The following is a 27159-nucleotide window of genomic DNA, read 5'->3' on the forward strand; positions in this document are numbered from 1 at the left end:
AAATTGCATTGCATCCCTGTTCCTAAATTTGGGCGAAATCCTTTCTTTAGTATAAAATATATTAAACCTGTTGGCACCCGCCAAATCGCCAAACTCATAAATCTGTCATATTACATAAAGTCCTTAAGAACACTCCTGATGAGAAGATAGCGTCACCTCGTGATTTCAATTAATATCGCTGATTGGATGAGCCTCGTGACGCACACATATGTATAAATAGGGCTTCTGCTCAAGACGCTTGTGAGATGGATGCTAAAATAAACCTAACACTTTATATTCCAAAATTTGTCTCATTCCTGTTGCCCCGGCTGCACAAAACAAATAATGTATGAGAAATTACATTTCAGAAAGCCGGTAGGATACCACCTTCAAAGGGATTATCTAAAAAAGAAGATACCCCAAGGAGTTACGCACTTTAGATGAATTTGCCGCTGTGCGACTTCTATGTTTCTACATTTTTCTCTAGGCGTTCTTGCTTCAAGAGAATCATCTTTCTGTTACCTGTATTCTGGTATTCTGCAGATTATTTTACGTCCAGAGAAGCATCCTTCTGCCCCCTGCGATGCGTGATCTGTGTTTCCATGGAAAGTTCGTCGTTCATCAAATATGCTCTTACCGTTGACCTACTTTTGAGGATGAAAATCTTTCCCTACGTCTACGCCGTTCTGTGTTGCTCTCGAGAGCTTTGTGCTTGTGTGGTGATTGATCGTGTTTTGCGAAAATCTAATCGAGAGTGCACAAAAATGTGTATTTTCGTGTCGATTTCATCACTCGTATTCTCGTCACAATAAGTCAAACAGAAGCAATTAGTAAAAAGATTGGCGATGCAAATGATATTATTACTATTGAATTATAATTACTGATTTAATAATAGTGTTTTTATTTTGAAAATTTTAAAAAGTATTATTTTTGTAATGTATTTTTGTAATTATTTTTATAAATGTGTTTTAAATTTGGTATTTAAAGGATAGGATATATTTTGGTTTTAATATTGTTTTGGGAAAAAATTACCAAGAGATAAATGATATGATGGTAATTAAGAAAAAGAATTTTTATAAAATTGTAGTACCTAAATCTTTAAGATTAAAATTGTTGAATAAAACCCATGAAAATTTTGGTCACCCGGGAGTTCAAATTATGCTTAATTTAATCACCCCTCAATATTATTGGCCTCATATTAGCGAAGATATCGGAAATTTTGTTAAACATTGTCATACTTGTCAACTTAAAAAGAAAAAACAGAAAAAATTTGGTCTTATGCAAGACGTACCCCCAACCGACAAACCTTTCGAATGTCTCTCTATTGACACTGTGGGAGGATTTAATTATTATAATTCTACAAAAAAATATTTACATATAGTTATTGACCATGCAACAAGATATGTCTGGGCTTTTCCCTCTAAAAGTGTAACTTCAGAAACCTATGCCAATTGTCTGAAACAAATATTTCAAATACAAGTCCCCGAAAAATTTCTGAGTGACAGGAATGCAGCCTTCACTTCCTCTAGATTCAAAAAATTTCTTAAAAAGCATAATGTTAAACAACTTTTAACTTCATCTCACCATCCCCAGACAAATGGTAAAGTAGAAAGAGTAAATCAATCAATAGTAAGTCGACTAAAATGTAAAGTAAATTCTTCTTCTATAAAAGTACCATGGACTAAAGTGCTAGAGCAAGTTGTTATCGAATATAACAACTCCCCTCATACGGTAACTAAGTTCACCCCAGCATACTTACTATTTGGTAACCTCCCTTTTGAATCTCCAATTGATCAAAATAAATATCCTTCCTTAAATGAAGCAAGGGCTTTAGCAAAGAAAAGAACTATCGAATATCACCGAAAGAATAAAACTAGATATGACACCAAAAGAATAAAACTAGATATAACTAGATAGATTTGTAGAATCTAAATTTCAACCTGGAGATTTTGTCCTTTACGAGGAATTCGAATACCCAAATACTAGAAAATTGACTTCACCCTATTCAGGCCCTTATCAGATTATGAATAAATTATCTGAAGTTAATTATGAAATCGACAGGGAAAATTTTCACACGAAGAAACCAACTGAAATTGTACATACGTCAAAATTAAGGTTCTATTATCCACCCGAGAACTTTAAATTACATCATGAATAAATCAAAATTTATAAATCAATAAACTATCCATAACCCTTCTTTTAGTTTTCATCCTGTTGTCCCCCTTAATAGTTGATTTATCTCTCAGTGTCTGAAAAGTTTGTCTGCCCTTTTCTTTTACTGGGCTCCTTCAAACTTGAGTTTCAGGTTCAATGCACTTTCCGTGTGGGAAACACTCAATTGAGGCTATACTACAAGTAGAGTACTATACCCTCACATTTCCTTGAGCTCATGTTTTCCTATGTTTGTGTTATAAATTGTAGCAGCAGTTGAAAAAGTTAAATTTCAGTTGTTGAAACTTCTGAATTTCATTTTATGTTTCTGCAGCATCGTGTACAAAAAACTGGTATGGATGTTGGAAGTTAAATTTTGTTTTGTTATCATTAATAAGAGAAAAATAGAGTGACAAAATATGTTAAAAACCTAGCAAAATGTGTATTTTCAACAAGAGTATAAGAGCTCTAGTATCGTGACATAAAAACTCAAATGTTTTCAGTGCCAATGCTAATCCATAATTCTAGCGCTAATTAAATGATCCGGAGATCTCCAAAGACCAGTAAAAGACTGAAGATGAGCCTGAATGACAACTCTAAACGATTTGTACGGACTCATACACAAACTGTGAATGGCATGCTCTAAGATATAAACTTACAAATTCAGTTATATTACTATTTCCTATTGCTGCGTAGCTAACCAGCAATATGTTATTAGTGCTTTATTTGTTCTGCACTTAGTTACTATATTATAATTTCATTAATCATTTATTATATTTTATATATATATTAATTATATACAAATATTTTATGTCATATTTTATGTAAACATTTTGTGTGCCTTGAGGTAAATCCAATCAGTTTTCCTACTCACTTAATTTCCTAATAACTAAATTTTCTGCTCTCACTATCTGGACTGTCTTGGGTCGACGGCCGCGACTGCAAGCCTTTTCAGATGGGGGGAATAATCTGTAATGATATTTTTAATTCAATTAATTAAATTAAATTCTAATAATATTGCTTAATAATGTGTTGGCGATTCTCTACCTAAATTGCATCCCTGTTCCTAAATTTGGGCGAAATCCTTTCTTTAGTATAAAATATATTAACCTGTTGGCACCCGCCAAATCGCCAAACTCATAAATCTGTCATATTACATAAAGTCCTTAAGAACACTCCTGATGAGAAGATAGCGTCACCTCGTGATTTCAATTAATATCACTGATTGGATGAGCCTCGTGACGCACACATATGTATAAATACGGCTTCTGCTCAAGGTAACAAAAGAACGCTTGTGAGATGGATGCTAAAATAAACCTAACACTTTATATTCCAAAATTTGTCTCATTCCTGTTGCCCCGGCTGCACAAAACAAATAATGTATGAGAAATTACATTTCATATATATACAGTTAAAAGTCTTTAATCCGGACTCGTCGGGACTTCGGCGATTCCGGATTATAGACCATCAGTTTAAATCTGGTAAGATGGCATGGAGAAATTATAAAATTAAAAAATATGAAACTGTATTTTCTAAAATAAAGAGCAATTATGATCTAAAGGGTATCAAAATTTACAAAAAAAGCGATCAAGATACCCTCCCGATGGAGCACTACTCAACCAGCTTAACCGCCAGGTCAGGGCCCTTACACGTAAACAAACAGACCACGACTGGGCCGTTTACCTTTCTTCACTCTCCCCGGATGAAGATAATATTTGGAAAGCTACCAACCAGCTTCTGAGATGCCACACAAACATTCCGTCCCTTACTGGCCCTCAAGGAATTGCCTACACCGACACTGAGAAAGCTGAGTCACTCGCTGATCACTATGCTACTCAGTTCTGCACTAACAACATATCCCACTCTCAAACAGAACACCTTGTATCACAAACACTAACAAAGTTCCTCTCAAAACCACGCACAAACAACACTCCTCCTGTCAGGCCTTCAGAGGTCTTTGAATACATCACAAAACTCAAGACCAAGAAAAGTCCTGGACTCGACTCTGTGAGTAACAAGATGTTAAAAAATATGGGCACCCTAATGATCCTCAAACTGACCAAGATCATCAATAGCATGTTACACCTGGGGCACTTTCCTTCGCCATGGAAGACTGCTGTCATATCACCAATTCATAAATCTGGAAAACCTGTCACAGACCCTGTGTCATACAGGCCCATCAGTTTGTTATCATCTACAAGCAAAGTTGCTGAATTCTTCATCCAACAACGGTTGCTACAGCACCTAAATGAAAATAATCTAATCATCAATGAACAGCATGGCTTTAGGAAGCTGCATTCTACGACACACCAACTCTACAGAGTTACTGAACTGGTGTCACAAGGCCTGCAGGACAAGTCGATCACAGAAGCTATTTTTCTTGATGTTTCCAAGGCCTTTGACAGAGTCTGGCTGGAGGGCCTCATATACAAAATCATTAACCTGCGCTTCCCAGATTACATCACACACATCACACACTCTTACCTTATGGGTCGACACTTTGTCGTTCGTGTTAACAACACCATTTCTACCCCCAGGCCTATCAGGGCTGGGGTCCCACAGGGGTCCATTTTGGGCCCGCTCTACTTCAATATTTACACGAACGATATCCCACACACACCACACACCACCCTAGCAATGTATGCTGATGATACGGCAATTCTATCACAAAACGCATCTCACGGCTCAGTCATACTATCAGGTTCAATGTTTCTTCTAACCTTCTTCGGAAACATACAATGACCTGACTAGAACAGAGAGCTTACTAAAGCTATGTTCACTAATTGTAGTAAGTAGACAGGATACAGACGAAGGGTATACAAAACCCTTTATTTTTTCTTTATATACAATGACTTCCGTACTTCGGAATACAATGACCCTCCACTCGGGGTCTAACTTAAAAGATATCAAAATAAAACTAAACTCTAATTTAACTTTAGAATAAGATTGGCCTTATAATAACAGGAAGCGTATGTAGCACAGAGACTGTGAACACTACAATACGTTTAATTTATCAAGAGGATTAAAACCTCTGGCCTGGAAGGCAAAGTAGCAACTGCGTAACTTCTAAGGTAAGCGGCCTGCTTCGAACTCACGGCTTCCTCTCTTCTGCTTGGCAAAAAGGCCACACTTAAATACTTGGCGTTCGCCAGACAACTTTGCATAAACTCCTTCACGCTTATAATTCTGGCCGGAAGTAGAAAATAAGAAGTGATAGTAAAGATTTAAAATAAAATAAACGTTAGTAAAACTTAAGATCCTTACAATACAACAGCTACAAAACCACATTCACACACTGGAGTCCTGGCTAATGGCATGGAAAATTAGTATCAATGTGGAAAAGTCTGATGCCATCCTCTTCACGAGGAAAAAAAACATAGATTATGACATCCGCATTAATATGTATGGCACGCCTATCCCCTGGACCAAGCAGGCCCAATACCTAGGTGTCACATTAGACCAAACTCTCACATGGACTCCTCACATTACAAAACTTCTTGCAAAGTTCCGGGTTCGTAAAGCTACACTTGCCCCCTTAATTGGCCGGAACAGCGTTCTCTCTATTGATAACAAATTACTCATTTATAAAACCATGTTGCGTTCCATCATCACTTATGCCTGCCCTGTCTGGGGGTATACATATGACACTCATATACAAAAACTGCAAGTGTTACAAAATATTGTGCTAAGACAAGCGGCGGGTTGTCCGTGGTTTATTAGAAACGCGGCAATCCACCGCGAATATAACATACCATATGTAAAGGAATATATGGCCACTCTGGCCCTCAGATTTTATCAAAAAATCCCCACTGTTTGTAATCCCACCATACCTGTATTGAATTATAATTATAACAGCCAGGCCTTCAAAAAAAGGCCTTGGGCCGTACTGAGACATCTTATATAACCTGTTGTTTCCAACTAATGTTTTCTCTATGTACAATATTTCTGATTTGTAATTGTAAATATTTAAATTCACAAATTACCACCATGTTTATTATATTATGCTATTTTTTCATTTCTGCATATATGTACTCAATTTCTCGCTATGCTTATAATTTTGTGTGTTGTAAAATATGTGTGTCACACTGGACTCTATGGACTTGGTTGCAAAAGGCGTCTCTTTTTCTTACTCCGCACTTGCCCTCGCCCGTTGGGGCGTGTTAGCCACCGCGGTGGCCAGTCTCTTGGGACCTTCACCAGATTATGCCATCTTCACGTATGATCATATCTGCGCCAAATTAGGAACTGTATTTGATCGAAAGTTGTTTAGTCAGATATACTAGGATAGCGCTTCACGCGCGGGTACCTGACTGCAACGTACTAACGTACTGTCGCTTGATCCGAATTAAGTCATGTTTTTGTACAAAAAGAAATTCCTCCAATTCAAAAGAGTTTCTACACCAACCCTACCACTTACGGCATTTTCATCACATTTTTTATGATCGCCATAAAAGCATATTTCTGTCAACATCTGAAATGGTCTCATAAATACTGAAGAAACCTGACCGATCGAAGGACAGGGATTAACGCTTGCCCATCCTTACAAAGAGAGCCCACCTCAGCTTAGTAGGGACTGAAAAGGAACTACCCCCAGGAGTTCTTTCAGTAACAGCACCAGATCCCCTCTTCCCCCTTTAAGTATTTTCACTACGCACCTAAGGAAAGCTCTTCGGCAAACAAGGAGCAGTGAAATTCGCTGGATAGTTACGATCCGTGGTCATTTGACAATGGGAAGAAAGTGACCAAAAGTAGAAGAAAACGATTATCCACCACTTTACTTTTATTAGTAAAACGGTGGCGCCTACTTCCACAATACTATCGACACAAGCAATACGATTAATGGTTATAGAAGCACCTTTAAATCTAAATAATCGTTGACCCCACTTTCTTCGGTGGACAATTCACCCCCCCCCCCACACACACACACAATTTTTCTCGACGCAACTGAACAGGCGCGGTACTTTTTTACAATCAAAAAGCAAAACGGGAACACGGAAGGGAAACTTTAATTTGGAGCAGTTCAAAGTTAATTCAAAATGTTGGAGAAGTATAAGTTGTATAATTATGTAAATTGTAATGTAATTTATTCCACTCTTTTTACAAATTATAGAAGATATCTAGTTTACAGTACATATCTAGGTAAAAGCACAGAATCTCCAACTGTAAGTACCCTCATATAAAAGCTGTGCAACAATTACTATAATGAATTACCATGTCGCACTTGTACCAATTTTTCATTGTGAACGTCTAGATGCGATTTTCGTGGGGGAAATCTACAATATTATACTTCTGACGATTTTTTGTGGTTCAAAACGTGGGTGCGACTATTACGCGAGTAAAGACGGTACTTAAAGATCTTACGTATCGTCGAATGACAACAGCATCGCGAACACGAATTAATCGCAAAGAGAAAGCAATAAGAATCTTAAACAGATCCCTCTGAAAGTGTTTAAGAATTAATTGGCTTAAAAAAAAATAAATAAAACCTGGAAGGATTTGCTTGTATATACTTATGGTAAGAAAATTAAATGGGAACTGTTATTTCGAGTTTGCTGACATATAAGCCAATATGAAATCATGCAAATACCGATATTCTCTTCTTAAATAAAAATAACATCCGCTTTTGCTATTAATTAAACTAGATTTTGAATAAAAAAATAGTTTAATTAAATAGCAAATCAAAATTCAGAAACAGGAGCATAATTAAAATTCATAAATAGAACATGAAGTTTATATAGATGCTTGTAGTATGCGCTTCTACAGAATTTTATTAACAGGCTTTTTTTTTTTTTTTTTTTTTAATGCAGACAGTAGTGCAGAAGAATTAAGAGAAGTCTGAAGAGGTATATATTAGATACCTTACGAAAAGAGTTTTTTTAATCGTAATGAGGTATAAATATTTATATACCGTGTAATAGTCGTAATACTCCCACTTTTTTTTGCCAGTTTTTCATTTGAAAGTCTAGGTGCGACTATTACTCGAGTAAACACGGCATTAATCTTTACAGAACGTCAACATACTGTTTCGAAAAAATCATTCCAAAGAAAGGGCAATTCAAACATAAAATTCTATCCATAAAATCATGTTACCATTGAACATCATCAAAATAAGAAGTAAACTGATTTTAAATGGACTGCAGTACTTTTCCGTTAACAAGATTTTTTAACTATGCGCCAAAGCGCCAGATGTATTCCTATTGATATCGCGTTATATGAATTTCATCCTCAACATTTTACCAAACTAGCACTATTGTTTAAAAATAACTTTTATTTAAAAGAATATGCGTAATATTTATTTTTGTTATTTCAATTTCTGTCGCAACTAGTCGTTAGTTAAAGTTTCGGTATAATCTGCTAGTGTGTGCTTCTTAATACAGGGAACATATTTATAAAATACGAATACACTGCAGTTAGTATATTATAAATTTAACTGCGTAAATAATAGTACAATTAACATAGGATTTTACTTTTTCAATTGTTGATATGAAGCACGTCATGAAACCCTATTTACGGTACACAGAACCTAAACTGTTTATGCATGCAGTCGCACATTCTGGATGACTTAAAATCATAACGTAGCCATAAATCTTTTAGTGAAGCCATTACACATAATTTTACACCATCTTGTTCACTAAAGCAAGATAGCTTTACAGCCCAGAAAAAAAATCTGCTGGCCTCCCATGTAGAAGAAAACAACCATAAAAAAAAAAAAAAAAAAGGCTGAAGCATGAAAACACTCTTCTGATTGTAACAAAATGTTGCCTTAATTATGAGACCGTTAGCTGGCAACGCCATTTCTTCGGGGCAGCAGTGGGGAGTCTCAGAACTCCAGTACGCATTTCTTCTTCCCCTTAAGTGCTCCAGGGGTGTTTGAAAGGTTCCTCCCTCTTGGCAGATTAATGTGTCTGCGGGCAAGGTCTGCAATCTTTGTGCCGGATCGCAAATCTTTGTCAGTTGTGAAGGGCGGAACGTTCGAAATTAGGAATAAGAAAAGTTCGGGACAAAGAACTGTCTGAAAACTGAGAACGCATATTTTCATGGTATCTTGATAATAGGATTTAGAAAGTTTCGTAGCTTTCCCCCCCTTGAATAAGGAAACCCATTTTAAAGGGACTGCTTTTAAAATTTGGTTTGCAAGCGGTACCAGATCAATTTAATAAAATTTATAAACGATATGAACGTACAAGTTATTTTTTAATTCTGAAACTACGCCATTTTTTACTTATGTTCAACATCGGTATCTTTTATTATTCCAAAATGCCCGTCATGTTCCCTTCAAGAATTACCAGTATTAACTTCATCAGTTATCCCTAGTACCCTCTTATTTTAAGTATCCCCTGCCACTTACAGCTGTGGTATAAATCTTAACATCGTGACTGTTGTTGATAAATTCTTTTAAGAGGCTTAGAGAGTTAAATCAGCTATTGATTATAACTAGTGTGAGTAAATGACCGAGTACAAGAAGTCTGGTAATAAACCTCACCTTAGTCTACCAAATAAATTCAGTCAAGTGAATGTCTGCAATACTTCTCCGCTACAGATCGAATTTCTATAAACCATTTGACAGTCTGTATTTGGTTAACAGGATTCATTGATTGTAGACCGCAGCAGAAATTAAGGAATATTCCTCAGAACTGGCGATGATGATGGTTTAGGGCCTCCTAAGTTAACAGGCAATTAAAATTTACTTCTGCTTTCTGAAATTCCCTGTATAACTGACGTATTAACGTTTGGAGATACTTTTAATATATTAATTTTTATTTATATAAAAATATGTAATCATGTGCAACTCTTTCTTTTTTACATTCTTTCCCCCCACCACGACTTCTAGAATAAAAATTTTAGGCGAGTTACTTGATGTCCCTTCACTATTTTTGCTAGATGTTTTTAGCATTGTGACCTTTTATTTTGGAACAAAAAGGAACAATCAAGTCTCCCTTGAATACAGGCTAGTTATTCTTTACTACAGTAAAATTTCAGTCTGTTCTATAATATATATATATTATATATATATTAACGTCATCTAGCACACCCTACTTTTACCTAGGAAATGGCTTCATGTATTTATTATCCATGCCGTTTCATGTTTAGTGCTTGGAAAAATGTGGTAATGTTTTTCAAAAATGCCTCTATTCTTCGAACCAACTACTGTCATAATCTTCATATATAAAGGTTGAATATAACTGCCTGTTCATATTAGAAAAAACATGACACATCATTTATTATCAATTTGTTCTTTGACTTCTAAATTAAGAAAGAGCATACAACATAAAAAGTTTTTCTATTTTTTATGTATTTTAATTATACACATTTTAGTCTATACCAGGGGTTCTCAACCTTTTTTGCCCCCGGCACCCTTTTCACTACTCCTAGAAGATCATTCCCTTCCCCCGCCTTTCCAAAACTTGAAAAATAAGTACACATTTATTTAGATTTAGAATATCTTTTAACATGTTTTATTAATTAAACAGCAGAAAACATACAAAATGTTGATAAATTCCCCAAACTTTAACAAAAGTAGTTAAGTTTTAGAAGGTTCTTTTTTTTTTTTTTTTTTTTCCCCTTTTCCTAGTTCTGAGGAATATTCCTTAATTTTTGCTGCAGTCTACAATTAATGAATCCTGTTATCCTGTTAGCGAGAAGTATTGCAGACATTAACTTGACTGAATTTTTTGGCAGACTGTAAGAAAGTGAGGTTTATTACCAGATTTCTTGTACTCGGTCATTTACTTCACACTAGTTACAATCAATCGCTGATTTAACTCTCTAAGCCTCTTAAAAGAATTTATCAACAACAGTCACGATTTAAGATTTATACCAGAGCTGTAAATTATATTCATAAACTAAAACAAAATATTGAACAGCTAAACGAAAAGTTGAACGAAAATCCCCTCCCGTGGTTGAGAACCCCTGGAACCTATCATATTTTTTAGTTTATTGAATATGGGAAAAGTGATAAAGAAAGAAAAATCATCACCTTTAGACACACAAAAAAAAATTTCTTTCTAATCTAGATAAGATTACATTTAATTCATTTAAATGTAATCTAATGTCCTGTCTGATTTAGAAACCTCATCGCATCATCACTTAAAATCATGAAGCTGTTACCAGTTATGATTACAGTTACCTGCTTTTGATATATATCTACATCACTTTTAACAACCGCAAGGATGCTTGAAAAAAAAATCGTTCGATTTTTAAAAACCGAAATAATTCAAAAATAGCGTTTTAAACTTCAAAAGACTTTCAGCTGAATATTATTTTTATACCTACCCGATGACGTGAACTCAAAATTATCTAACAATAATTGTGACTATTAAAAAAAGGATTTGTAAGACACAACCAGTATTAAATAAAAAATTAATAAATATATTTGTAATGAAGTTCCCACACACACACCATCACAAATACTGCAAATGAACATTTCAAGAAAATTGGGCCAGTAGCAAGGGGTCAAATGATAATTTCAAGACCTAATAGAAGACAATTAATCAACAAATAAACAAGTAGAGCAAACAAGTTGAATAAATCCTTATAAAAAAGGAAATCGTCATAAATATATTCCTATGCTAGAATATACTACAAGAGAATACTGCTACTGGATCTGTATGAATACAAAAATAATTTACCAGGTATGTTATAATATAAATCACACGTAACAGATATATTATTACTAAAACTAAACATGATCTATATTGCTTATAAAATAAAAATTACGTATATAGTTTACAAATCTTAGAATGCAACACAGTACAGTGTTATAATTTAAAACGTATATTGATGATCTTCAAACAACAATTTAATAATCCCCGCCGTTGATTGACACTGAGAATGACACGAAAAATGGAGATTACGGACATTTCTACACTAAAAGATAATTTTAAGTAAGATTTTCAGGTTCTCAACGCCAGCCAGTTAACTTTTAAAAATAATCCACGAAGTTACGCTTTCCCTTACAGAGATAGTCCTGCCGTGTTATACCAAAATTTATTAAACAAATAAACTAAGCTCTGATGAGAGTTGATAAGTTCAAATTACCTTTACAATTAAACTTTTAAAGATTATTAAGAATTTATTAATTCAGTTCTTCACACAAAAATTATATAAATATCTAGGAAAAAAATTACCTCCCAAACCAATCGCATTGATCTGTAATCCGCTGGTGATAGTTCTTCGGTGCTGATGACACTATTTTCCAGGTGGAAAGTAAAACAAGAAGAAATACTACAGATGTGGCAATATCGGATGGTCGATGCCTTACTGCGAAAATATACTGTTCCATTGGTCAAGCATTCGAAGTAATATAAAGTTTCAATAGTAATAGCATGGTGTTCTAAATTATGACACAATTTCGCTGAAATGATTTAAACAATAGCACAGTATTTTTTATCACTTGCTGGATGACATTAAAAAGTATCGCCCAAAACGCAATAGAAGTTATTCAACAGATGGAAAAACATCGCTGCACCATCTCTTCCACATTCCAGTACAGTGACTTGTTTGTTACAAGCTTTTCGCGCTTCCCCTCTACCTGCTTTGGGATTGGTTGGTAACAGGGTTGCCATACTTTGTGGTTTATGCTGGAGGCGGTGCTACTAATTCCAATCCCCTCAAGCCACCCTGTTCACGTTACGCACGCCAGGATAGGGAAAAAAACGCATCAGTTTGCTTTTTTATTAGTTGATTTTCGTGAGCATGATAATTGAAGCATTCTTCGAGAAAAGCGATAACTCAAATCCATCTTGATTTAACATTTCAAATGCCTCAGTTGTGGAATTTTGATTTTGATTTATATTTTGATTTATTTTAAATTTCATTATTATTATTTATTTATTTTGATTTTTATTTACATTATTTATTTATTAGATTATTTATTTTTAAATCTGAAAACAACGCAGAATGATCAAGGTAAAGAATACTTTTATTTCAAGAACATGATTTAATGTGAATTGTTGCTATTGTGACTCATCTCAAATGTCTGAAATTAACATCAGAACAAACTCACAAAGTTCATAGTGGCGGGAAATGGAAGACTGCGCCGGTCGTTCGCAACAGCCTTGCGCACCATACAGATGACGGTACTATTTTGCTCAGTTCTGTCCCCCCTCCCATTTTAATGGAGAGTACTCCGGGGGGAATGGGTCTGCCACCCCTCGTTCCCTACCATGGAAGTCACCAACCTCTCGAGAGGATTTTCGGTTCGCCGCATACTTAGAGTCCCCCATGCCGCACAAATACTTACATTTACAAACATGCATGCCTTCTCCGAGATTCAAACCTGGGTTCTTCAGTACGACAGTCAGAGTCACTAACCACTTAAAATATTCTTTTTCTGCACCCTTTTCTTAATTTGTAAGAGAATTAAATAATATCTACTTTTCACAGCTCTTTCATCACATTTAATTCTTCTTATACAAAAAGAAGAAAAAGAAATTTTTCAATAAATCATTAAATATTTGTATTAAATGTTGAGGATTATAAAACAAATGTACTTTTAATGAAATAAAAGAATTACATTCCATAAATAATATTTAAAAAAGACCCTTAAAAAGCACACATCTTAGAAAACATACCTTGAGGAAGAATAGATTTGATTGCATTACCATTATGATGAAAACAACAGAATATTACAAATTTAATAAAGCATAAAATAACTACCAGTGCTATGCAGTGGTAGAGACGTTAGGTATTTTTTGAAAGCAGGAGAGATTAAAAATGAGCAACGCCCTCGCCGGGATTCGAACCACGGACCTCTCTAATACGTGCCGAATGTGCTGACCACTACACCACGAAGGCATGCTAAAGAAGCGGGAGAAAAGGCAACTGAATATTGGTAGTTCGTCCCGGATTCGAGCCCAAGCAACCGGCTGGCCATCCGGTTGGATCTTTCCAATGTATAACCTGAGTACGAGCCAATTCCCTTAAACATCCACGAAGGCATCTCTTCCCTTAGGTATGTAGCCCTTCTGTTCTTTGCCATAGTCAAATAACTTAACATAACCTGACGGAAAATGCGAAGCAAAGTAGGCTATGTCTCAACCTAAAATGAATTATTATTTAAATCCATATTATAAAGCATTTACATACAGTTAGAAAGTAACACTTCCAGCTTTGATAAAACTGGGACAAATAATAACATTGACTCAAATTACATAAGTCTATATTTTATGATAATAATTATTATTATTTTATAAAAAATTATGAATTTTTAGTTTATTTATTTAAAATTTTTTCCACTCTCTCTCTCTCTTCTGAACAGAAGTGAAGTATATCTGTTTGCTTGCAAAATCGATAGAGTTTTATTCAAAATCAGCACCAAAATAAGTTTGCTGTTTTATTTAGTTTCAGATTTTAAAGTGCGGTGGCTCTCTTCTGATTTGATTATATATTGTAATGACTGATTCAGGAGCGCTTCTAGGAAAAGGTATAATGTGAGTTCCCTCATTTGTTATCACTGGAGCAAAATTTTAAAGTGTCACTGAATTTGCGAATTCTTAAAACATGGATTCCAAAAAACTATGGATTCCAGAAAACCACAACACAAAATTGGAAATACGTACTTCTGCAGAGGTCGTTCGCACATTTTTAGACAATTTTCATAGTATTTACAGAAATATTTTACCTAAAATTTTTATGTTTTGACTGTTGCATTTGATATCCCTTATTCTTCACTATTTTTCTACACCGTAGTATCGAAAGAGGGTATCATTTTCAAAAGGAATATTATCCAATTCCTTTTGAATAGCTTTCCAAAGTCCAAGGAGGGTTGTGGGTCGAAGTTTGGACAACCCGTCCAAAAACGCAAAAATCAGTGGATGATACAATAAGGAGATTTAGTAGGGATATGAGTGTAGAGTATGATACCATTTTCTTGTTCCATTTTTTCCAAGATATTAACAGTGGATTTTGACTTGCGGCTGCTTGCCTTACTTTGATGCAGCTCTACCAGTTGATGGCACTATGGATAGATAGAAGGTATTTCATATTTGAAAATTAGGTATAAAATATATTCCTAATAATATATGGAGTTCGTCTTAATAGTTTTTTTTTTTTTTTTTTTTTCCACTTTCTTTAATTTTTATTTTTGGTTATGTCAAAAACCAACAATATAAAAGGAGCAGTAAATGTTTTGAGAATAAAGCACGCTAGTACTAAATGAAAAGATTAGCGCAAAATGCTGCTAAATCATAATTTAAGAGTTTAAAAGCATTAAAAGATCCAACTATCAGTAATAAGACCCGAATTTTATTAAGTAAATTAAAAAATCCTAAATCCCTTAGAAAAACTTTCTTTATATTCTTTGAAACATGTTCTAAGACATTTTTTTTTTTTTTTCTTTCTTCGATGATAATAAATGGATCTCTTTTTATTGCGGTCATTTAAATATACTCAAGATTCATCTGTTGTGACAACACTTTTCTAATTTTGGTCCGAATAATACACTGGTGAAATAAATTAAGAGAATTTGCATATTTTATCGAATTGCATGAAAAGAACATAACTGAAGGAAAAGTCCCTGCTTCTAGACAAAAATGCAAATCTTGTAGTCAAATTAGTAAGCGCACACGTGTGTGTAGGCGGAATCAGCAGAAAAACAGGCTTTATAAGCGCGTGAAGGGTAATATGAATTGCGTTCGCTAACGCACCTCGGCGAATTTCTTGGTGTTATCTTGCAGCAATCGGTTAAGTTCATATCGGAACAGTAAAAATGAGTATAACCACCAACGTTTAGATGATGGAATGAGGTGGCGAATTGTGGGGAGGCTAGAGGCAAACCAATCGCAAATCCAGATATGCAGAGAGTTTAATTTAACACCCAGCGTCCTGTGTAACCTATGGGAATAGTTCCAGGATACTGGATCCATCGAGAGAAAGCCTGGGCAAGCTCGTCCAAGAGCCACGACGGCCAGAGAAGATCGCTCTTTGTCCATTTTAGCGAGGCGTAACAGAGGGACCACAGCTTCTCAGCGCTCTCGGGACCTGAATGCAGCCACAGGAACCCGTGTTTCCAAAAGACTGAATGAGAGAGGCTTGATTGCCAAAAACCAGCTGTTTGCCTCCCGCTCACGTCTACGGACAGGAGAGTCGGATTAGCACGGTGCAGGTTGCATAGTGATTGAAGTGCGGAGCAATGGACGACCGTTCTGTTCACCGACGAGTCTCGTTTTAGCTTAAACTCCGATTCTCGCCGTACTTTCATATGGAGAGAGCAACGGACCCGCTACCTACCCTCCAATGTCCGCGAAATCATCAATTATGGCGGTGGCGGTGTAATGGTATGGCCAGGCATCATGTTGTATGGCCGGACACCTCTCCACGTCTTTGACAGAGGTTCTGTAACTGGTGTGAGGTATAGGGATGAGGTTTGGAGCCCAATGTTCACCTTTTCTGGGGTGCAGTGGGCCCTGAGTTCATCTTACAGGACGATAACGCGAGGCCACATAGAGCTCTTCTGGTCGACGAATTCCTTGAGAGTGAGGATATTCGCCGGATGGATTGGTCAGCCAGGTCTCTAGACCTCAACCCGATAGAGCATGTCTGGGATGCTCTTGGGAGGGCAACTGCAATTCGCAACCCCCCTCCGAGAACCATCCAGGAACTGAAAACAGCGTTGCTGAATGAGTAGGACCAATTGCCACAGGCACTGATAAATTGCCTTATTTCCAGTATGACATCACGCTGCGAGGCTTGTATGGCTGTAACAGGGGACCATATCCCCTATTAACCCATTTCTTTTGTGTCTTCTGCAAGCGCTGTTTCAGACCTTCAGATTCCCCTGAGTGTAATACACGAACATGTGTGTCAATTATAACTGTTGAATGTTTATTTTGTTTGTATTATATCAACCTATGTTCACATCAAATTCTATTAAAATCTCTCCAGTATTTCTGGATATCGTAGATCAAATATGAAAATTCTCTTAATTTATTTCACCTGTGTAGTTTCTCATATAGGATTCTGCAGCGCTTTCTACTTTCGGCGATATGTCATGGAGAGAGAGAGAATGCACATTACGTTTTTTTCGTCCGTTTAAGATTCAAATCAGCATTAATCACACTCAGCATTTTAATGATTATGCAACTGTCCTTTGACTTCGCAGATAGTCTTTGAACATTAAAATTCTTACCTTTGCAACAGTCGAAACATTCCGTTTTTTTTTTTTTTTCCTTAGATATGTAATTAGAACAATTTTTCTCCTTGAAGCCAAACTTCGACCATTTTTCCCCTCTTTTTTATTGATAATATTGTCTAAGTTGCTTTAGATACAGAAAAATCATGGCTTTCACAGCAATTTTTAGTAACTAAATACGAATAATTTTCTTCGGAAAGAGCACAAACTTAATACTTCAGTTCAGTACTTCTTTAAAAGCGCCATTTTGCATGAAAACTAAATTGTCAAGTAGCAGACGATAGTTTACACTTTCTAAAATATAGTTTGAATTAAAAAGAATTTTTCCCAGCACGCGATTTTTTTATAGCAAAGCGAAGTCGTCCAACATGTGCATAAAGTGTCTAAATGTGTGTCTGGCATGTGCATAAATAACATGTGCAGCCTCTGTATATCACTTATGTCCAAATTTATATTTATGCACCCTAAAATAATGATATTCCATGAAATATCTAATTGATCCAATATTCCATGAAATATCCAATTCATTTTTCCATGAAAAATTCAATCCACTTTTGTAGGGAATGAGTGAAAGGCTAAAACTATGCATTATTCAATCAAAAGTGATCAAATGGTTTTTGATTTGCAAATCAAAACGTTATTTTATCGGATGGTGATTCAAGAACTTTGCGCAAAGTCAATATCTGAGCGAATTTCTGCAATACAGCGTTTGATTTCAGTCTGTAAGGGCTCAAAGAGATTTATTTTGGCTCCAAATTATCACTTCGAAAATCTGTGAAATAGCAAATCATTAGCCATTCAGAAGCAGGGCATACAATCATGGAAACAGTGAGACATGTGAATATTTCAAGACAGACAGTCTCTACGCAACGGAAACGATTTCACAACTCTGAAACTGTTGTAAGGAGGCCTAAACAATGTCGTAAACGAATAACAACTGCTTCTCATAGGATCGATATCTGGCAGTAACTGCTTGTGTTTGGCAATTATTTCAGAATTTGTAGCCGATACTGGAACTGTTGTATCATGACAAACTGGAACTGTTGCATATATAATTGTAGCCGATACTGGAACTGTTGCATATAGAATGCTTGATGAAAAAGGTCTTTATGCCGAAAAGCCAAGACTGCCTTTACAGCAAAAGATGGGTCTTTTTTAATTGGTGCAAAGAACATCAGAACTGGAGTGAACACCAATAGTTCCATGTCCTCTTTATTATTAAGTCGAGGTTGGTTTAACACCTGATTCTAAACGTGCTTACACCTAGGGAGAGTCTGGAAACCGAAATCTTTCTCCGAAAATTAAGCAGCGTGACCATTTCTATAATGCAGGTGGTAATGGTATGGGCAGAAATAATAATTGATGGACATATGCCCTTATACATTTTCAACAGCTGTTTCGTGACCAGCCAGCGATATCGGTATAAGGTCTAAGAACCTTATACAAGACTTTTCAGAGGTGGATATGGATCTAACATTTTATTTACGATGGTAATGCTTCCACATCAAGCAATTCTCTTTGACGAATTCCTTGAAAGTGAAGGCATTGGGCGAATACCATGACCAATAAAATCTCCTGATCTTAATTCGGTAGAGAACTGATAGGATTACCTTTGAAAAGTAGTTGCAAGGTGGCATTCCTTTATCTAAAAGGCTAACTGCCTTGAAGATCGCACTGCTGGAGGAATGGAATTTAATTCTCCAACCAGTAGTTAACAACGCTATTGCTAGGATGAAAATACGTCATGATGTGTGAGTAGAAATCAGGTAAGATGACATTCTATTTTAAATTTATAAGCTTTAATTTTCTTCTTGCTTTATTCATTTTTCTTTCCCTGAGTTCTCCTTTTCATTTCTCTTTTTCATTTCGTTAACATTATTATCATTTTTATTGTTTCATGCTACAATGTTATATGACATATGCAGTGTTCTTAATTTTTTTTTTCTTAGGTGATTATGTGTTATGATGTTCTGCATCATTCCATACAAATTCATGAAATTATATTTCACAGTTCCTGAGAAATCCTCTCATAATTTCATGCATATAAACATAATTTCGGACATGAGTGTATTTTTGAAATCAGAAAGAATTATCTGTTATTCGAATTTCACTCACTTAAGTATTATCAAAATAAAGAATTCTCATTTTTAACTACTTAAAAAATATGAAACGGTAAAAGAATTTATACACTGCTGTAAGGTTTTACAGCTCCTAGCAAAACAGGTAAAAATTGTAACGTTAATATGGTCTTTATTGTCTTAATGACCATTATATGCATCAGTCAAGTAACGGCTGTTACGATTTATCAATAGGTGTATTTTCTAGCCGCCCAGACAGTACACATAGGTGGACGCAGTCCGACCCATCTTTCCGTCAGAAGACGGATTTAATGGTCATAAGACCACGTCCACGTCCGTCAGAAGACGAATTTAATGGTCATAAGCCGTCCAGATAGTATAGTGTTTAGTGACACTGATTGCCACACTGCAGGGTCCAGGTTCGAATGTTCCGCCGAGAAGGCATGGATGTTTGGAAACGTAGCGTGTCTGTGTTGCATGGAGGCACTCAAATATGCGCAGAGCCGAATGTCCTCACGGGTGGTTTTTTGACAGGGAGAGCGGAGTGAAGATTCTTGGACCGGTTCCACGGGGTACTTACTGACCTTCAAAATTCGGGCCGAACTGGGTAAATTCGCACTGTCAACCTATATGGTTCTCAAGGCTCATGCCAATGACTGATGCAGTCTTGCGCTCCTTGCCACCATAAAATTCGTGCACATGTTCTTATTAGAGCAGGCAAGGAAGATTAGCCACAACAAGAACAGCATTTTCGTCTTGCCTGCTAAATGTGGTGTCAGTTGTCTGCCCGTTATGACGTCATTAGACAACGATATGGTTTTTTCCTGCTTTAACTCTGTTACTTTAAAAAGCTACGCTTTAAGCTCAAGACTTCTGTCTGTGTTTTCGCTCTTGAAATGAGTTATCATCCCCACCAATGGCAGAGTGTTACGACCGCTGAACATTGATAATTCGGCCCATGTTCAAACTTCGGGAAACTGGCTGCCTGCTTGGGAATTTTTATGATTTTCCCCTTGTGTAACGTGAATAAAAGCCAGTTTCTCTTCAAATGTTTTCAAAAAGGCATATATTGCATACATAAAAGTTCATTCATTTCAGTTGCAGATTTAAGTTCAACGAGGAATTTCGTGGGTTTGGGCTGATGCTTCTGACAGACAAGTGAGCATAAGTAACAATAACAACAGGAAATATGATGCTCTTTCGTTTAATTAATAAGAGGAAATTGTTAAATAGGGGGCATGAAACAAAGAACGAACATTAAGCTTAATTTCAAATTCCGAAAACGTTCTACTGAGGTAGTTCACGAGATAAGTTTATGGAGATAACTGTTCAACTGTCTGTTCAGATATTCATTTGCATACATGATTCTAAAACAGTGAATCAATTATAAAAGGTAAAATTAGACTATCAGAGAGTGGCAGCTGCACGGAGACTGTTGTTTGACTGTTAGGATGACTGTAGATAACTCTGGTGTTAAACAGGAGAGACTATTTGTCAGATTTCAATGGAAGACAAGGAAGCAAAACACAAATTTCGCTACTACCTGAAGTTTACTTGATATGTTTAGTAAATCTTTAGTTTAAAACTTCAGGTTTATACATTGTTGAGTGCGTACGGGTTCGTAAGAGATTGAATGCACACAGCTCCGATGATAGGTTGATAAGATTTATTTTATCAAATGAAACACTTCAGAGATCTGGAACTTTCCACAAAAATAATCATACAACTCTTCACAATATCAGAGTTACAATCAGTAGTTACTCTTCAAAGTACTACTAGCGTTAACCACAATGCAATGCAAAGTTACTCGGAGATAATCTCAGTACTCCGAACTCACGCTGAGCTAACAGCTAACAACAACTAGTAGTTTGAGTAGATGCTTCCTCCGACCTTATATAGTTTACACCGGCCACCGAGATTTTTCTAGTACTTTCTGCCTTTCGAAATTACTAGAAGGCAATATGAGGGTCAAATTACGTGTAGCTATAACCATAATTCGACCCTCATATTGCCATAGGTACATTTATTCAATTACAATACATGTTATGGTGATGCAGTTCACCACGAGGAAGGGGGCACTCTGTATTCTTAATTTCCCGGCATAGCTTTTCAATCTAGAATTTTCAAGTTACATTACGCAGAAAAATACAATTTCACATATAATTGCACTAAAATCATCTATATATGTGCAATATTTGTAATAATATCTTTTGCTTTCTTTTGTGAGGTATCTTGAGTGATTGTGATTTAAGCGTTTATTCTAACGTCTCCTTTCCGTATTTCTAACTAAAATGCAAATTAGGTTTTTGCGTATTTAAGGTGAAGGTTTTGAATCTTTATGGCAGAGCTTCTGACAACTGCGTCTTGCCGTTAGTATTCTTCTCAGCTCTGTTTAAAAGTTTTATTCTGGCTTTGTGGCATCTGGCAAGCCGATGTTTTAAAATACGTATGGGTAAATAAGCCAACTTTTCCTTACTCTTTTAATGTGTAGACCTAGACTAAATTTTATACATTTGAATTTAGTTGTCTGTTATGTTAATTTAAATAGTCACAAATAGGAAAAGTTCCGTTTGTAGCACAAGTTGTTCCTATGTTCAGTGACATTAAGACAAATAAAAAAAATCTGATATATGTGTACACCACATGACTTCCTTGTACGGAATATTAAATTATACGCATTTTTTCTTGCATTTCATTTAAACTTATTGGATTGAATTAAATCTACTTCGCCGACAGCGCATAAACCACAATAGAATAAATGCATTCTTTAAAATTCACTCTAGTATTTGTTTACCATAGCGACACTCTGACGCTAGATTCACTTAACAGTATTAATAATTATATAACAATTAACTTATATAATAATTATATAACGGAAACTAAGTTACCTGTTATATAATCCAATAATTATATAACAGTTAACGTATATATTTCGTTCATATTATAACTCATAATGCACAATATTTATATCATTTAAAGAATAGAATTATATAATCGTTGCCACATGTTCTATTCAAATACTATAATAAAGCTAGAATGATGTATAAAAGAAATTAAGCAAACAAAACAAAAAAGAAATCGTTTTTCACAGACGATTGAGTATTTCTCATTTAATTAATTCAGTTCTCACTTCGCGAGAAGGCAAAAATACATAAAAACTCAAAATATCTGTATCAAAAATTACGAAGTAAATCTTAAACACTTATTTCCTCGAAAAAATTCCAGAAAGAATTAAGTATGATTTAATTGGCAATAATAAATGAATGCGTTATCTTTGTTGTTGCGAAGCTAAGTTTCTCTAGATTGGCAACAAATCCACCAGTCTCCTGTTTCAAATGTAAACATCAATGGCCGCCATTAAAAACAGGCTTAGCGGCAATTAAACAACTTTAAAATTGCTGATAATTCTAAAAATATTGCACACCGATTTACTAAAGGCATAAAATCCTTAACCGGAAGATAAAAACAACATAATTCAATCATTTTTAAAGCAAAAAATGTACAATTTACAAACATATAAGAAGGAAACTGAGATCACTGAGCCGGGTAACAGAGTGGATATATATATAAATATATTTATATACGTTTGGTGCGGCCGATTGCAACCAAAATACGAGGTGCACATCTACATGTTATACCAGTCCTATATACAAAATTTCAACGTTCTGAGGCTACTCGTTTTTTAGTTATGAGAGATACGCACGTACGTACATACGTTCGTACAGATGCCACGAAAAATTCTCTTCAGAATTAATTTTAAAGCAGTTTTATAATTTTTTGAAGGAAAAGAGTATTTTATTCTGTCCTTACGTACAGATATCACGCAAAAACATCGTTAAATTGTATTCGATAGCGGTCAAAATGGATATTTTCGTTGAAATATGCTGCGTGAAACTTTTCGCGATTACAATACTTCCTTTTTACTTTGTACAAGGAAGTAAAAAGAGGGTTATTTTAACCTTTCTTTTTTTTTTTTTTTTTTTTTTCCTTGAGACGTATAGCCAGTTATCGCTAGATCTTAAGCAGCTTACAAAATACTAGAGAAAGGTTGTTTTAACCTTCTTATAACTGACTGAGTGTGTAGTCGGGTCCGCAAAACTTCAGGTTCCAGTTACAACAGAAACTTTGCATTTCACTTTACTATTTACAACGTTTTCAAAACTTGATAAAAATGTGGATAAGGAAGTAAAACGGACACCTGTGGTGAAATTCAAAGATGATCATTTAGCATGAGGCTAATGAAAAATTAAATACATTAAATAAATTTGCCAAAAAAGTTAAAAATATAATTAAAAATAATAATAATAATAAATAAATATGAAAAGTTTCAGATTTTAAATTACATTCAAAGGGGCTTTTTTTTTAACATTTTGCCTGTTACCTTTATTTATTAAATATCCCGTTCTTCGCACTTAAACCATAAAATTCAGTTCAAGAACAATATCGCAAAATAGTTTCAAATTGAGCCTATCTTTAGAACTTTCGATACAGAGTCCCGCACGCTGGAGGTAAAAATGATTTTTGTACAACGCCATGGCTCGCTTTGAAATCCATGAGTTTATTAATCAAAAATTGGTTAAAGTTTTACAAAATATGAAATCGATAATAAAACAAACTCCAAATTTCAAATTTGTGCTTCCACATGCCCATATTCAGTGAAAGATTCAGTTATCCAAATTCTGATCGCTCTAGGTACCGTTGTTTTATCACAATGCGAGAAACATACATACATACATTTACACAAATTCTTCATTATTTAATTTCTTTAAATATAATACAGGGCGATAATATTTGGTGGCAACAATTTGAAAAGTAAAACAACATAGAAAGTGAATCAGCGCAAAATGCCAAAACGAAATTAATAGTCCTTCTTGGCAAATTGCTCCTTTGGACTAATTAGAGAAATGTTGAATATTCATTAATATGAATACGGAACAACATTTTTTTCCACTTTTTTAAGAAAAAAAAGGAAAGGAAGTTAGGAATTTATGAAGGATTCAAACTTTACTTTCCAAGACTTCATGCACTATCTATATCAGCAATGATGAACTTTAAGCAAAAACTGTTTAAATATAATTAAACTGCGAATAAACTCATTTACTGATAAATTTTATTCGTTAAATAGGCTTGCAGAAATAGTGTGTAATTTTTTTTTCTTATTTTTTATTTTTTATTATTGTTCAGTGCATTTAATTATGTGAAAAATACAGTTTTACAGCTTTCATGGTAATATATTGTACTTCTTTTGTTGTTAATTTTTGTTCCTTAATTATGCTGAAAAAATTGAAGAAATAAATGGAATTTATAAAACTGAAAATCTTTTTGAGTTGAATTTTAATTTTACTCAACTATGAAAACTTTGTTTTGTGAGTTGACAACAACACATGTTATTTTCATTTAACAAGAGAAACGAAATATTTGTATGTTTTTTTGGCCCGTTTTTAAAAAGGATTTTTAATTTTTCAACGGTAAAACATTCTTTAAAGTATTAGACTAAAATCTGAAGTTTTCAGATTGCAAGATTATTTAGATTTTTTTTAATTTGATTTAATTTTATTTATTAATTTTTATTTAAGGTAATAAGCTGTTCATAAGCTTAAAAAAGTAGCCAAATAAGAAAGGGACGAAACATGATAAAATTCAGTAGCTTGTGTATGTCGACAGTCCTCTTCCATGTAATCTCTGACTACCATAAGAACACAAACAGGAATAGATGATTAATGCAAATGGTATGATGGAAAAGTACAATTTTTATATTTCTGTCATCCTTTAAAACTCTGTTCCATACTAAAATATAATTATACTATTTTCATTGATCATCAAGATTTAATTAAAAAGCTAGAACATCTACCGTCAGACTTACAAAGGAAAATAATTTGATTGTAAATGTAAAACGCAGCTTATATAGTGCATTTTATTATTATTTAAATTTTGCTTAATATTTCTTTAATCATTTAACTTTCTAGTAAAAGTGGAGTTTATTAGACTTCAGCTTAAAAAAAAAAAAAAAAAAAAAAAAAGTTTTACTTAAGTATAATTCCGCCTCCAAACCGGGACAGTGGTTAGCGAAGCTTACTTCCGTACCGAAGGGCCTGAGAAGGCATGGATGTTTGTAAATGTATAGCGTCTGTGCGGCATGGGGGCACTCTAAATATGCGACGAGTCGAAAGTCCTCTCGAGAGGTTGGTGGTAGGGGAAGAGGGGTGGGAGTCACTCGGACACATCCCCACGGCGTGCTCCCCATCACAATTAGGGGCAGAACTGAGCAAGTCTTGTTGTCACCTATATCGTGGCCTTCGAGATTAGATGGCCTGGTCAGATGCAGAATCACGTGATTTGACGTCACGTAAGGCGTCTGAACTTTCACCCTTCGCACTGCAAGCGAAGACTTCTTATTGCGTTGATTGCGTGCTGTATATTTTTTATTATTCGTGTCTTTTTTATTGCTAAATTTAAGTAATGTTGTTAAGGATATTTTCGTTTTTAAATTGAGATTACTAGTTAACTTATTTGTTAACAAGAATAACGATCGACGTTCTACGTAGAGCTGTCTTCATCATACCTGCACGATGTTGCGTTCCAGCATGCAAATCCAATTACGATGGCACTAATGAATATGTATCAGTATTCAAATTTCCAAAAGATACAGTAAAACGGGATTTATGGATCAAAAAAATTCCAAGGAAAAATTTTATTTCAAGTGATCGCAGATGAATTCAATGTGAAAAACATTTCGAAAAGATGATATTACTCGCTATGATTATTTACCAATAAACGAAGGTACTTTTATTCAGATGTTTAGAGGGCATCCAAAATTAAATAACGATGCTTACCCATGCATTTTTTCTGGTTGTCCAAAATACTTATCTGAAAGTCCAACCCCTCAGAGGATGAGCAGGGAGGAAAAAAGAGCTAAGATGGAGAAGCATATTTTTAATGAATTTTTGAGAAAGGACAAAATAGCATCATTTGAGGGTTTTTCTTCTATGTTACCAAATAAATTAAATATTTCACATACTTCAAATATTATTTTACACAAATCTATTGCTGGTATTTATATTTTATTGCTCAGTTTTCATCCATATCCTAAAATTGAAAAAGTATCTTTGTATCGCTTCATATAGATATAGCAGTTTATCTAGGAGATAAAGTTGTTCCAGTTGAAAGTAAAGAAGTTGAACAGCATTCTTTACTGGTCAAACTTACCGAGATATATGTTCAAAAGATTAACATGTTTGATGTTCATGAAACTTGTTTAATGTGTGGAATTCCCTTTTTTAGCAGATTAAAAAAATAATGAGCACCGTTTCAAATATTTGTTTAAACAATTATACTAAAGTTCTTCAAAATAATATGCATACAAAAATCGATGAAAGGAAACTTTAAAAAATCAAGAATACGTGATGAAAAGATATGAGTATGTAAATGACATTGTTTTATTTTTTAAAAATAGTGTACTAAATATGATGCAGTTCAAATATATTTTCAATAATGTATCTTTTACATTTAAATTTATTAATCCTTTTGCTGTTTCCTTATTATTTGATAATACTTCATAATTTTTCAAAATAAATTATCAATTGCGATTAATTATTGCTTCAGTATACTAGTACAACTTGCACAGTATTTCCTAATTAGACAGAAATCATGGTTTGTTCTATGTATAGTTGTTTTGAGGTTTTCGTTGGCAAATTTATTGATTTTACGCTTTTGTGAAACATTATATGGATGGCTTTTATTTGTAAATATATTATTTATTATGCATCTGCATATAACTAATAATGTAAATATTATTAAATGATGTAAATATCCTTATAATTA

General features: G+C 34.6%; 1 protein-coding gene across 1 annotated transcript in view; it reads right to left on the reverse strand.

Annotated features, from left to right (window-relative positions):
• The window catches only part of LOC118188461 (meteorin-like protein), a 43433-nt gene extending 30803 nt beyond the window's left edge, over positions 1-12630 (reverse strand). Inside the window, exon 1 of the mRNA XM_085812400.1 lies at positions 12258-12630. Within this exon, the coding sequence (XP_085668526.1) occupies positions 12258-12412 (155 nt within the window). The 5' untranslated portion in view covers positions 12413-12630. The remainder of the gene's footprint in view (positions 1-12257) is intronic.
• Between the last annotated feature and the right edge of the window lie 14529 nt (positions 12631-27159).

This window comes from Stegodyphus dumicola, chromosome 3 (genome assembly GCF_044657685.1).
Source record: "Stegodyphus dumicola isolate Sdum_Otavi_A_Nest chromosome 3, ASM4465768v1".
Lineage (NCBI taxonomy): Eukaryota > Metazoa > Arthropoda > Arachnida > Araneae > Eresidae > Stegodyphus > Stegodyphus dumicola.